The sequence below is a fragment of the Mus caroli genome, unplaced genomic scaffold (assembly GCF_978045245.1).
Source record: "Mus caroli unplaced genomic scaffold, Mus_caroli_1 scaffold_1, whole genome shotgun sequence".
In the NCBI taxonomy this organism is placed as follows: domain Eukaryota; kingdom Metazoa; phylum Chordata; class Mammalia; order Rodentia; family Muridae; genus Mus; species Mus caroli.
The window spans coordinates 63,353,974-63,367,761 of record NW_028227256.1 but is presented as its reverse complement, the minus strand read 5'-3'; the positions used below and the strand labels follow the sequence as shown (position 1 = coordinate 63,367,761).

Here is a 13,788-nt window from a genome sequence, read left to right as displayed (position 1 = left end):
CACCAACAGATTGGGAAAGGATCTTTACCTATCCTAAATCAGATAAGGGACTAATATCCAATATATATAAAGAACTCAAGAAGGTGGACTCCAGAAAATCCAATAACCCCATTAAAAAATGGGGCTCAGAACTGAACAAAGAATTCTCACCTGAGGAATACCGAATGGCAGAGAAGCACCTGAAAAAATGTTCAACATCCTTAATCATCAGGGAAATGCAAATCAAAACAACCCTGAGATTCCACCTCACACCAGTCAGAATGGCTAAGATCAAAAATTCAGGTGACAGCAGATGCTGGCGAGGATGTGGAGAAAGAGGAACACTCCTCCATTGTTGGTGGGATTGCAAGCTTGTACAACCACTCTGAAAATCAGTCTGGTGGTTCCTCAGAAAATTGGACATAGTACTACCGGAGGATCCAGCAATACCTCTCCTGGGCATATATCCAGAAGATGTCCCAACTGGTAAGAAGGTCACATGCTCCTCTATGTTCATAGCAGCCTTATTTATAATAGCCAGAAGCTGGAAAGAACCCATATGCCCCTCAACAGAGGAATGGATACAGAAATTATGGTACATTTACACAATGGAGTACTACTCAGCTATTAAAAAGAATGAATTTATGAAATTCCTAGCCAAATGGATGGATCTGGAGGGCATCATCTTAAGTGAGGTAACACAATCACAAAGGAACTCACACAATATGTATTCACTGATAAGTGGATATTAGCCCAAAACTTAGGATACCCAAGATACAAGATACAATTTGCTAAATGCATGAAACTCAAGAAGAATGAAGACCAAAGTGTGGACACTATGCTCCTTCTTAGAATTGGGAACAAAACACCCATGGAAGGAGTTACAGAGACAAAGTTTGGAGCTGTGATGAAAGGATGGACCATCTAGAGACTGCCATATCCAGGGATCCATCCCATAATCAGCTTCCAAACGCTGACACCATTGCATACACTAGCAAGATTTTGCTGAAAGGACCCAGATATAGCTGTCTCTTGTGAGACTATGCCAGGGCCTAGCAAACACAGGAGTGGATGCTCACAGTCAGCTATTAGATGGATCACAGGGCTCCCAATGGAGAAGCTAGAGAAAGTACCCAAGGAGTTAAAGGGATCTGCAACCCTATAGGGGGAACAACATGATGAACTAACCAGAACCCCGGAGCTCTTGTCTCTAGCTGCATATGTATCGAAAGATGGCCTAGTCGGCCATCACTGGAAAGAGAGGCCCATTGGACTTGCAAACTTTATATGCCCCAATATAGGGGAATGCCAGGGCCAAAAGAATGGGAATGGGTGGGTAGGGAAGTGGGGGGGGTATGGGGGACTTTTGGGATAGCATTGGAAATGTAATTGAGGAAAATACATAATAAAAAATATTAAAAATTAAAAAAATAAATAAACTGATAGGTAATTGTGGCCTTTTAACCTCAGTTTTTCTTTGATTGGATCAAATGATTTTTATGTACATACACATCACACACACATACACATCACACACACACACACACACACACACACCCCTATTTTCCCCTCCAGAGATGAAGAAACAATGTTTTTAAAAAATCTGAAACTTGTAGTTAGGTGACAAGCAATTTTATTTTGCAAAACAATCACTATACAGCAACAAATACATTTGCAAATTGATTGAAAAACATGAACTAACTACAACCAGCCATTGAAGAAATACCTTTCTATGGTAACAGGCTCTAGAATTATCAGAAGAAAGAACCCCCCCACAGATGGTCTGTTGAAACCTTGGGATCCCAGCATACAGAGTATACTTTTTGTTGAAATTTCCCCCCTTTTTGCTAAAGTTGAAGTGGACTTTCATGATTGGCATTTTTTTACGGGTTTTGAAAAAAAAATCTTTTCCTACAGAGGGACTTGGCCTCAATCTACATTTTCAGGCTAAAATTTCTAGGTCCAAAACCACAAACATAAGTATCAATTTTAGCACATCAATCTTGGAGAAATGCCTGAAATTTTCCTTTTCCAAATTATTAAACTACTTTTACTTTGCTACTTCTACCACAAATCATTTCCTTTTTTCCCCCGTGGCATGAAATATGAGAGGAAAGCTATAAATGAGGCTGTCAGAATTATTCTCACTTATATCATTTCTTTTACTACCACTGACATAATGCTACATTTGGCATTATATTATATCTCTCTTCTACCCCACATCTGTGTGAGTGTGTGTGGAGAAGGCCAACTACAGTTTATTCTTCCCTTTACTGGATCTCTTCTTCAGCTACCTTCAGCCAAACTGAGCTGGAATTGCACAGGGGTTTTTCCTATGGGTGGGATTTCAGCCTGTCATCCTGCTGGAACGCAGCAGGCAGATCCAGAGAGAGTCAGTTCCTAAAGGAACTCGGCCTTTGAAACTCATCATAGACTCGGATCCTTCCTGCATTGTTGCAAGGTACCCAATTGTCAGTTGCAGGAGACCCAGAGTGTGTGAGTTCATTGAAAAAGTGGGCCTTGGAACTCTTCCGAGCTCTGGATATTTACGTATTCTTAAACAGGTTCTCAAAGGCTAAAGCCAGAGAGAAACTGGCATTAGTGGATCTAGAAATGGAGTAGTGCACCTTTCATTTCTAGATCAGCGTATGTGTATCCCCACAAAAGTGGTGTCCAAAAAGCTTAATTTGAGTCATTATCTTAAGAGAGTAGGTAAGGTGGGCTCCATCCCACATTCCCATAAGGAAATGATTTTAGCCTGTGCATTTCTCTGTCTGTCTCCTATAAAAATTCAGGTCCTTCTTGTGATAACTTTATAGAGAAACACATTTCACATAGAACAAGGACTTATATCCATTATAATTGTTTTGACATTAGAAAAAAATGATTATTTTAGTGCTAGATCTATTAACATTGGGGTTTACATAATTTTTTTGAACACGCATCATAAGAAACTGAATTTTAACACAAAGAAAATGTTTACTTAGTCTTAATTTTTATAATAAACTGGGTTGAAATTATTTTCTGCATAGTTTAAAACCACATGGATTATCTGGTACCTTTTTTTCCCTAGACAACTTTAATCCTTGTCTATCAAAACATGTAAGAAAAGACTGTACTTCTCCACACACAGTCATTCCTTCTTTCATTTCCTGTGCATTTCAAGAGAAGGTAAGGAATGGGTTGTCCAGAGTGAAAACAACCATTATTCAGTAGTTTCAAAGTTATATAAAAAATAACCACTTTACAAAGACAACTGTAGTGTGTGTGTACCTACTAGCCATGAAGACTGTCTCCTTTTGATGCTAAGCTTTCTATGTGACTGTCACATTGGTCATAATACTCAATGGGTCACTAAACTGCCACCTGTTTCTCTCCGCTTTTGCATCCTCTTGCCTTCTGTCTTAGACACTCCTACATCTTCCTGTCTTCTTCATGTCCACCTTCTCCTTTGTATACAGGGCTTGCTTTATTTCAGAGACATAAAACACCCAGACAACTTTTCACATTTATCTCTGCAGATTCCATCCACCAATCCCGAGCAAGCAAAAGAACAAATTAAATATTAAGAAAAAAGTCCACTCCGTTTGATAGTGCTCTGCCTTATTTTGGGCCGTAGACTATTACTTATTCCTTAAATATGATTTGTAAATGATAGTAATTGAATTGTGATGTCTAGATTGTATATAAAACAAGAAAAAAATAGCGTTTACTCATGAATAAGTAATACCAGGTTCCATGTTCATGAAGAATCCTGGAGAGATGGATTTAGATATCTGTGTCTCAAAAGTATTACATACATAGCTTCTTTATATGTTGTATTTTTCATCTTTGATCAAGAGGTCTTTGGGGGAAGGAAGCCGAATATATTCTATCACAGAATTTAATGAACAGATACTATTTGGAGAACAAGAAAAGCTATTCAAAATTATTTTTTCCTACTTTCAACTTTAGCAAATGGAAAAAGGAAATAGAAGAAAGAGTAATGAATAGTAAGAGATTGGTGTCATGGATAATTAAAGGGATAAAACCCGAACTATTCAGTGATTATACATGAGATAAATCCATAATCCTTGAACCCACATCTGTAAACCCCTTTATGCATAACTGGACCCACTCCACAAACTCCATGTTGGTGGAAGCAAAGAAAGACAAAATGTTCTAGCATCACAGGAAAGACTTGATTCTGGCACTAAAACAGGGTTACAGCTTTGAGTTGTTACAGAAAGCAACTTCATGCTAAAACTCTTTGTCTTTTTAAAATTTATTTTTAAATAGGGAGAGAACCCTGCTAACATCTACTTTCACATACCTAAAATTGCAACACCAAAGGGTGCAGGAGACACAGATACTGTGAATAAAGAAGTATCATATTCAAGTATATGAGGAAGTATCACAAATGGCCACAGAGAAATATATATATATATATTTATAACTATAATACTGTATCAAACAGATGGAATGGGGGTGTGAAACTGATTGTGTGGATACAAATCTAGCCAATCGACTGACATTCTAATCAGACACAAGCCCATCCTAACAAAAGTGCATCAATCCTAAGAGATGCACTTTGATTCCACTTCTCCAACCAACGCTCAAATGCCTTAAATCTAGCTTGTAGTTAAATAATTTATTGGAATGGCATACTCTGATATACTCATCCAGGTCCCAAGCATCAATAACTTAATTGCATCTTTCTTCCCATTTATACAAAATAACACTTTAAAAAATGTGTTTCTTACATGCTCTTTCCTTCCTGCAACCAGACTCCTTGATTTCATTGAACCTGTAGTAAGTAACAATGGGTAGGTTTTAATCTTTTCAACCATAAACAGAATAGGGAAATGAGCAGCTTGGATTTTTAACAAGGCCTTTCAGAATGTATTGGATAGCCTTCAGGCACATGAAAGGTAAAAATGCAATTTAAAAAATAATAATAATACTCCATGCAAAACAGAGCAGAGCGAAAATAATTGTCCGATTGTATCCATGTAAAGCCATGTGTTCTTGTTGCGGATGGAATTCAGGTCATTTTCTGCATATACTATTCATTTTTTTATATAAAATTGTAACAATTACTACAGTTGGGGGATGAAATTATTTCTCTATGGTTTGTAAAGAATGAATATGACACCTGCTCAGAGCCCACTCCTGCCAAGAGCTCATGCCTAAATGTTACTCCCGTGCTAAAGGAGAAGGATTCACAAGCCCTGCTTAGCAAGCGCCGCAGTGACATCCTCAGCCAAAGTGGCAAGCTGAGGGGATTCGAGCAGGTTGATGCTTCCAGAAGATGAGACGTTGCTGAGTCGTCGGGGTGACGCCACGCTGGACCTGCTTGGGGACTGTGTGATGATCTCAGCCCCATGATCTACGCGGGCCTTTGCATGCTCTCTGAAGTTCAACTTTTGGCTGTCAATCTGTTGAAGAGAAACATCAGCCCTCATTAGTTCAAGCATCTTCACCAGTCACTAGCTCTTTCCCACCTGTTCATATAAGAATATGATGTGTATTCAGCTTAGCATCTCTCCTTCCTGTTTGAGAAGTTCTTTAACCAGAGATCTCCTTTGATCAAGCTATTTCAGAATGTAGTTAGGAGTTATGCTGGGTTACTAAAGTAGTAGTTGTAGGTTTTAGGAACATATATTTAGGAACATATATTCACACTAATATGTATATATATGTGTGTGTGTGTGTGTGTACAACTAATTAAAAACATGGCCATGAATTTGAAAGAGAAAGAAGGTTTCAGAGAGAGGAAAGGGGAGGGGGAGTGATGTAATAATGTATGATACTATGTATATTATAACCTCAAAAATAAAAAAAATTTAAAAAGAATATTTCATAAGAAACATGACTTGTTCATCGCCATTCTCACCTTCACATTACCACCTCCAGGTACGTGGTGAGCATTGTCAAGTGAGCCAACTTTAGCTTGGGCCTTTTCCTTGAAATCCAGTTTTACACTCTCAATTTTCACACGTCCACCACCTTCAGGAGAGAAAGCCTTTTTTAAATGCCTTGATGAAATGGAATCTTATATTTATAAAAACTACACTCACAAGCATACACCATATAGAATGCCAGAGAAGGTATATCTTCCTGTCCTAACCAGACATGGGAGAAATCTGTTAGAATTTTTAGCCCACTTCATTTTGCCTTATGATCCAAGATAATGGCATCTTTCCTATACTGTTATGCACATTACTTCATGTATTATGCATTACTTTTTTTTCAAATCTATATCTGTCTTAGAAACCATAGAGGTTTCCTTGTTATAATACAACCTCTAAAATAACACAGTAATGAAAATATCGTATTGTATCCTTTCTTAACCTTTGGATATTTAATTTTTTATTTTTTACTAGAACAAATTAAATGGAAATGAACCTGTTCTTTACTGATCTTCATGGGAACAAGTCACTTATCTAAAGAAAGTTTTTTAAACTGTGATGATGCATGTTCCAGATGCATGTCAGCTGCGAACTTAACACACCCAGAGTCATCTGAGAGAATCTTAATTGATGGCTTGTCCAGATCTGTTAGTGTTTATCTTATTTACTGATTGAGGTGGGAGGGCCCAGCCTACTGTGGGTGGCACCATCCCTAAGCAAGTGGGCCTGGGCTAGGAGAAGGCTACATGAATATGAGACAGGAAGCAAGACAGAGAACAACCCAGCAAGCAGCATTTCTTCACAGCTTCTGCTTCAGTTTCTACTTAGGTCCTAGTCCTTCTTTCCCCCATGATGGACTGTGACCTAAAAGTGCAAGCTGAAATGAACCCGTGGCTCCGCTAAGTTGTTTTTAGTTACAGTGTTCATCATAGCAACAAATCAAAGTGGGACAGAATGTAACAGACAATATCCAGTTACCTCTCTGTATTTGCAGATTCTACAGTCTTACTTAGGCTTGAAAATATGTGAAGACAAATTGCATCTGTATTGAATGTCTGCAGAACATTTTCCTTATCATTATTTCCTAAATGTTACACAATCAAGATTTACACAGCATTTGATAGTGTTAGATGTTATAAATAATACCGAGGTGATTTAAACTATAGAGAAGGGAGAATATACAGCACTTTATGTAAGAGATCTAAGGATCTGAGTATCTATATAGAATCTTGGAACCGATCCTCCATAAACAATGATCAAGAATACTTCTTTCACTTGTAAATTTCCAACAGCAACAACTTTGCTGGCGAAATGAGTTGAATGCTATATAACCAGTTTTACATCCCCTCCTTTAATATGGAATACGAGACTATGATTTTGATCAGGTTCATTGTACAGATGCTCACTTGACCCTGCCACTGTTCAGATAACATTGAGACAGGATTTTGATCATGCCATTTCCTGTAATGCAAACAATCTCAAGTGTGATAATCTGCTGATGGTTCTGATGCCACACAACCCTTTAAAAGAGTTCTTTGCTCTATCACTGTGTACTTTCAGGGATGGAGCAGACTTGCCAACATAGGGGTTTCTCCTACCACTACTAAGCAGCAGTAGTAGTACTAACTAATAGTTATCCAGTGTCTCTCAACTTGTTTGCAACCATGGCTGAGTGTTTTCTGATATCTTGATATCTTTGACTTAGACAGGTAGACTAGGCTCTTTTAATTTTAATTTTTTGTTTGTTTTTGTTTTGTTTTGTTTCTGTTTTTTCAAGACAGGGTTTCTCTGTGTAGCCCTGGCTGTCCTGGAACTCACTCTGTAGACCACACTGGCCTCGAACTTAGAAATCCACCTGCCTCTGCTGGGATTAAAGGTGTGCACCACCACTGCCTGGTGACTAGGATCTTTGTAATATATCTGTATTTAAGAGATTTGCTTCACTTTCATAGGGTGCTTGATTTCTTTCTTTTTTTTTTTTTTTTGCTCTTTGCTTCTCTTCCATGTTTCTTTCTTTCTTTTTTTTATTACATATTTTCCTCAATTACATTTCCAATGCTATCCCAAAAGTCCCCCATACCCTCCCCCCACTTCCCTACCCACCCATTCCCATTTTTTTGGCCCTGGCGTTCCCCTGTACTGGGGCATATAAAGTTTGCATGTCCAATGGGCCTCTCTTTCCAGTGATGGCCGACTAGGCCATCTTTTGATACATATGCAGCTAGAGTCAAGAGCTCCGGGGTACTGGTTAGTTCATAATGTTGTTCCACCCATAGGGTTGTGGATCCCTTCAGCTCCTTGGGTACTTTCTCCAGCTCCTCCATTGGGGGCCCTGTGATCCATCCACTAGCTGACTGTGAGCATCCACTCACATACATTTGTCTGGAAGAATTTCATCTTGACTCTTTAATCATATATTTCCACAGGATTTTGTCTTTAAAAAAATGCTTAAAAAGATCTCTAAAAACAAACGTGGAAGACACATTTTCAATTTGGAATTCTTGATGCTTATGTATCTCTGTAAATTTTCAGGAGTCAGTTTCCTACTACCACATATTATTTCGTTGAGTTTCCCACCCTTGGGGAAATTGCTAGGGTCAGCACATCCCAAGTACAATGGAGGAGGCTGGCATTGGGGAAACTTTCCTGATCATAGTATCCTCTTTGACAGATAATCATAAAGAAAGAAGTCTCATGAAGAAATAATCTCATGTCTCTTAAGCTTGTGACATCTATCTCTATTGTGCTAACTCTAGACATTTATGCTAATACCCAACTGCTTGGCTAGGGAATTCTTGAAATTGGGAGGTACTGAAAAAAATCTTCAAAAACATTCATTTTTTTTCTCTTGAAATTTAGGATGTATAAACTACCATGCAATTCACATGTATGGGAGATATTTGTAAATATGTATCATTTCATGGTGGATTGTTTTTCCTATGTTTATACCCAGCCTGTTTTTCTTACTTATTGGTTGTGATGGGATTAGCTTCATTCATAGTGATTCATACAAATGCAATTGTCTTGGTTGGGAGTTAGAGAATAACTAAATATATTAATTAATTATTTTTGCACTTTTGGTAGCCTTTGGTAGAAATTACTCTCATAAGATTTATTTATTTCTTCCTTCCTCCTTTTCTTCTCTCTCTCTCTCTCTCTCTCTCTCTCTCTCTCTCTCTCTCTCCCTCTCTCCCTCCCTCCCTCCCTCCCTTTCTTCTTTCTTTCTTTCTTTCTTTCTTTCTTTCTTTCTTTCTTTCTTTCTTTCTTTCTTTCTTTGACTGTATGCTGTGTCAACATAATTTGGTTAGAATGTTACTGAAGTTTTTCTTAAAAGGAAAGAAAAATAATCTTATACAGACACAAACTATACCCAGCAAAGGAAACTTGCATAGGCTAGTTGTGTTGCTTTTCCTTTAGACAGTCTTATGTAACATTTAGACAAGCCCATTTGAATGTAGAGAGATATGCCTCTGTATTTAAAATGCATTGGCAGCCATAATGAACAGTAATTATGAAAACCTGTAATCTCCATGAGGCTTTAAAGTAATGTGTAGGCATTTCGATTTGAGCCTTTAGGTGTTGAACTGTTTTCTTTGCTTTCAGAGTAGACACTGCATATTCCCACAGCAACTTTGTGAAAAGATTGCTTTTGTCAAGAATCACCATGCTGACACTTCCTTTATGAATTTAGGCATCCTATTTAGTTATAATAGAGAGACCAGATTTAGAAACAAGTGGGAGTCTGTGACAATAGACTTTTATGTCCAGCAATTCATACACAGAATATTTCCTTATCTCTATGACGGTTTCTGAGCATCCAAACTCCAGGTGAATTTGACTAATTCCATCTGTCCAGAATCAAAGAAACCAGTATTTTCTTTTGTATTCTGCAAGAAAAATGGCAATGTGGCAAAATACCTCAGCTATGCTATAAACAGAACAGTACAAGTCAGTCGTGCAGTGGTAGGCCAACTATGGACTGGGGACTTTGAAGATCTGAACAAAAGGACCTGCCCTGGTTGCTCAAGGACAGGAAAGACAGATCCCTTGGGGTAGTTCTGTATCTAGCAATGCAGATTCCGTATCTAAAGATTCAATCATCTTGGTTTGTCATACCCTTTGGCACAGTGAAGACTTCTTCCCAAGTACTTCTAATGTCGCTGTCCACTCTGAGACTTAGTCTACCTAGCTTTGTAGCCAATCCAAAGAGTCCTAATAATTTCCTCTCCCAATGCCTCCACTCAATTATTGTTAGATCTCATTTTTAAGAGAGTTTGAGACAGTGATTAATTTAGTAATCTACATTTGGTTTATATTTTAAGATGCTAAACATATGGTTAAATTATTTAAAATAAAGCCAATTATATTGCCATCCTGTAATCTAATGGTTATGTTATAAATTGTATAGTGTCAAAATTTTCTCATAAGGCATCTGACAGTTATCCATTGTTATATATGCCTGGAGGTGGGATTTAGCCCTAAGAAATGATCTGTGATACTCAGAGGGACAATGACCCATGTCACACTCATAGTCGTGAAAGGACCAGGCTAAGGCAAGTAGAAACTTAATTTCTACTTTAAAGCACTCTTCTATGAGATAACCTAAGAAGACAAGAGGGTCTAATGCTAGGTAAGTTGGGTGGGGGGCGCATTGCATCCTGTTGAGGATTTCCAGTGCATATTTACTTGACAAAGAGTTGGAGAAATGAATCAGATAAAGGACTTTCCTCGGCTCTGATACTCAACTCCATTTTATGTAATGAAGACAACACAACTTTATGAAAAATATTTGGAAATACTGTCTTTGGTCACTGTTCTTATCTATAAGACTTGATGACTATTATAGTTTATATGTTTTTAAAGAGCTCCAATGTTTGTACCTGTTCTATACACACGGTCTCTTCCAGGTAATTAGGTTCATTGATATCAAAGTGAGATGCATTGACAGTTTAAAGTTAAGTTTCTATTACTTTTTTGTTTTGTTTTGTTTTGTTTTGTTTTGTTTTTTTCCGAGACCGAAGTTTCTATTATTAATAGCATGAAGTATCAAGAGTTTGAAACACTTTTTTTAGTCATTTTTTTCACAAAAATATCAAGAATTATATACTTCTTCAATCCAATTAATGATTTCAAATTATTACAAATACGTTATTTTTTTTACCTGGCCTATGACGGATGTTCTTTAGAGAGCCACATTTGGATGTCACATGGCTTAAGTCTATCTTCTTAGTAACAATTTGTACCTGTGTGAATCACAGAAAATGAGTTTAAGATGGCTTAGACACGGAAGCTTCACCCCCTCCCCCAAGCTTATACACAATTCTGGACATGTACCCGCACTTGTAACATGTAGCACTAACATTCAGACACACACACACACACACACACACACACACACACACACACACACACACATCTGTTCCATTTATTTCAAACTGGAAAGAAGAACCCGAATAGGTGAAAACCCTGGAATATAAGTTTTATTAGTAGAAAATAGATAATGTTGTGAGAGCATGGGGATATTTATATTAATAAGACAAGCACCTTCTGAGAAAAGAGATACAATATGTTAAATTTTTTCATAGCAAAGAAGCAAGAGGAGGATGGGTTATTATTTACAAAGTGACTTTTATACAGAAGTGGCTAACACTGCTCACAGTAACAAGACCAGCATGATGACAGGAGAAAGTCTAAGTGAGTTTTCCTAAACTGTTCTCTTCTATTGGCTAAGTGGAATCTTTCTTGCATACTGAGTTAGAAAATTATAGTACTTTTCTTGCTTTATGTTTCCTTAAAATACTTCATTTGCCTGTAATTGAAGCAGAGTTTTCTATTGCCCATTGTAGTGGCCCACTGTCCATCAACATCAGAAGAATGTGCAAATTTAAGAACGTAAGCATTCTTCAGGGATATGCACAGTAAAATAAATGATTCCTCTCATAAGAAATGTTTAAAACCACTGTTTTGCAGGTCCAAAGCTCCCTCTTTACCTTAGTATGAGAGCTTAAATTATCTGAACTTATTTTTACTGCTATATTGGAACTAGAGGCATTTGCCATGTAGGGCATCATGGTATATCTTCTGCTACTCTCAAGGGAGTAAACTGGACCAGAGCACATGATACATATACTCAGAAGAGCAACCAAGTCAGTGTGGATATTGATCCCGAGGCATAGACCTGCATCGTGAAGGAGCCCAGCAAACACTATGTGGGATTCCCATGGCAGAGTCTACTTTTCTCAGACTTCTTTGCTTATCAGGTAGCTGCTCTTTATAGAAGGGACTAATATTTTCTTTTTAGTGCTTAAATCCATTTCTGCCCAGATGAAGAATGAGAAGACAGAGGTTTCTTCGACTATGAGAGGTTTAGGGTCTGATACCTTGTCCATTACTTAAATCACAGATGATCAGAGCCTAGTGTTTAGGTGGCAGAAAAATAGAGTCAGCCTGATGCTCATGTCGAAATTCTCCTTATTTTATGAGGAACCATGCTTTCTTTGAGTTGACCTGACTGCTACAACTCTGCCTCAACCAACATGTAACAAGCATGAATTCAGTATTCATTTCTTTTCATAAGGTATTATTTACACTAAATGAAAGAGACAGGAAAAAAATCCCATCAGGATAGAATGCATGCTGGAACTACAGTCTTTTCACTTTGAATTATAGATGAGTCCTGCTTTGCCAATTTTGTATTATTTGAAAAGATATCCTAGCTTTCATGAATAATGAACAATGCAGGGTTGGCATTACATACTCTGAGCACTTTCAAAAATATCAGTCTTTGCCTCAAGAGTAATTTAAATGGAGTTAGAAAAGGGTGAGCTTGGGTCACTTCTTCAGAGGAATAGACACAGAAGTACTCTGGTGACCGAAAAGGCCAGGAAACAGTTAGCAGGCGAAGAGGGTTTGCTGTGGTACATCTAGCAAGCTTTTCCTTCCCAACTGATCTGACAGAAAAAAGGATGGGACACCCATCACCAAGAAAGCAAGCCGCTACCCTAGATGACACATACATATTGAGAAGGTAGTGTGTCATGAGGCATGTGAGGAAGGAAAGCGGGTGCTGGCTATGCAGGAGGCTTCACACGATCAAGGCAACTTCCTCAGGGAAGCTTCTACTTACATTTCCGCCCCCAGCAGAATGTTTGATGTTATCCTTGGAACCACATCTTGACTGAACTTTGCTAAAATCGATCTTCTTGTTTAAAATCCTAACCTAAAAGGAATTGGAGGTAACATTTTTCTTTCCAGATCCTGGGGCAGAAAGAACTAGAATTGGCAGGGATAGGGGTGGGGGAAGGGTACTAGAGGCTCTTAACTCCCTTCCACTACTGCAACTCAACTATATCCATGTCATGATGTATGAGTCCCTATTTCCCTGGAGCCTCAAAGGCCAAGTGCTCCGCAGCTTTAGGGATCCTAGCTCTATAGATATAATTGAAATCAGGAAGAAATGAAAAATGAAAAAAAAAATACTTGAATTATCTGTGATGGAGAGGCTGGCAACACAGGGGCTCTGGCTCACTCTGGTACAGCACAGTGTAGGTTGGCCCAGGGTCTGAGAGGGTATACCAGAGCTCCTCTCAGCTCTACAGTGTCACTCATCATTTGCTAACCACCTGGCCCCTGTGTTAGTGTACACTGCATGAGAAGGCACATGCTGGGTCTGTCTGACAGTTCCAAGTCAGGATTCTCATTCATGAAAGAATTCCTGGTTCCCTAGGAAGATCAACAAAGAACCCCTTGGGTCTGCTTTCACTATGTCTGTGGCTTCTGAAGGCCAGCTTCTTGCAACTGCTCCTGAGCCACCATGAACCATTAGTGGTCATGTGGAAGCATTCTTTCCAGTTGCAAAGGTAAGAAAACCAGAGCTGAAGTATGTTAGGTCATCCTGACAGACATCATCTTGGCTTTC

General features: G+C 38.3%; 1 protein-coding gene across 22 annotated transcripts in view; it reads right to left on the bottom strand.

Moving 5' to 3' along the window:
- Positions 1–1,869: 1,869 nt before the first annotated feature.
- Positions 1,870–13,788, bottom strand: part of Map2 (microtubule associated protein 2) — a 278,479-nt gene continuing 266,560 nt past the window's right edge. For 12 of the 22 annotated variants that reach the window (XM_085838066.1, XM_029476932.2, XM_085838013.1 and 9 more), the window contains 4 exons: positions 12,997–13,089; positions 11,032–11,113; positions 5,855–5,967; positions 1,870–5,396 (listed from right to left, as the gene is read on the bottom strand). In XM_085838066.1, coding sequence (XP_085694192.1) covers positions 5,181–5,396; positions 5,855–5,967; positions 11,032–11,113; positions 12,997–13,089 — 504 coding nt within the window. In that variant the 3' untranslated portion in view covers positions 1,870–5,180. The remainder of the gene's footprint in view (positions 5,397–5,854; positions 5,968–11,031; positions 11,114–12,996; positions 13,090–13,788) is intronic. The other 10 variants (XM_085838017.1, XM_085838024.1, XM_085838022.1 and 7 more) reach the window with 1 other exon arrangement.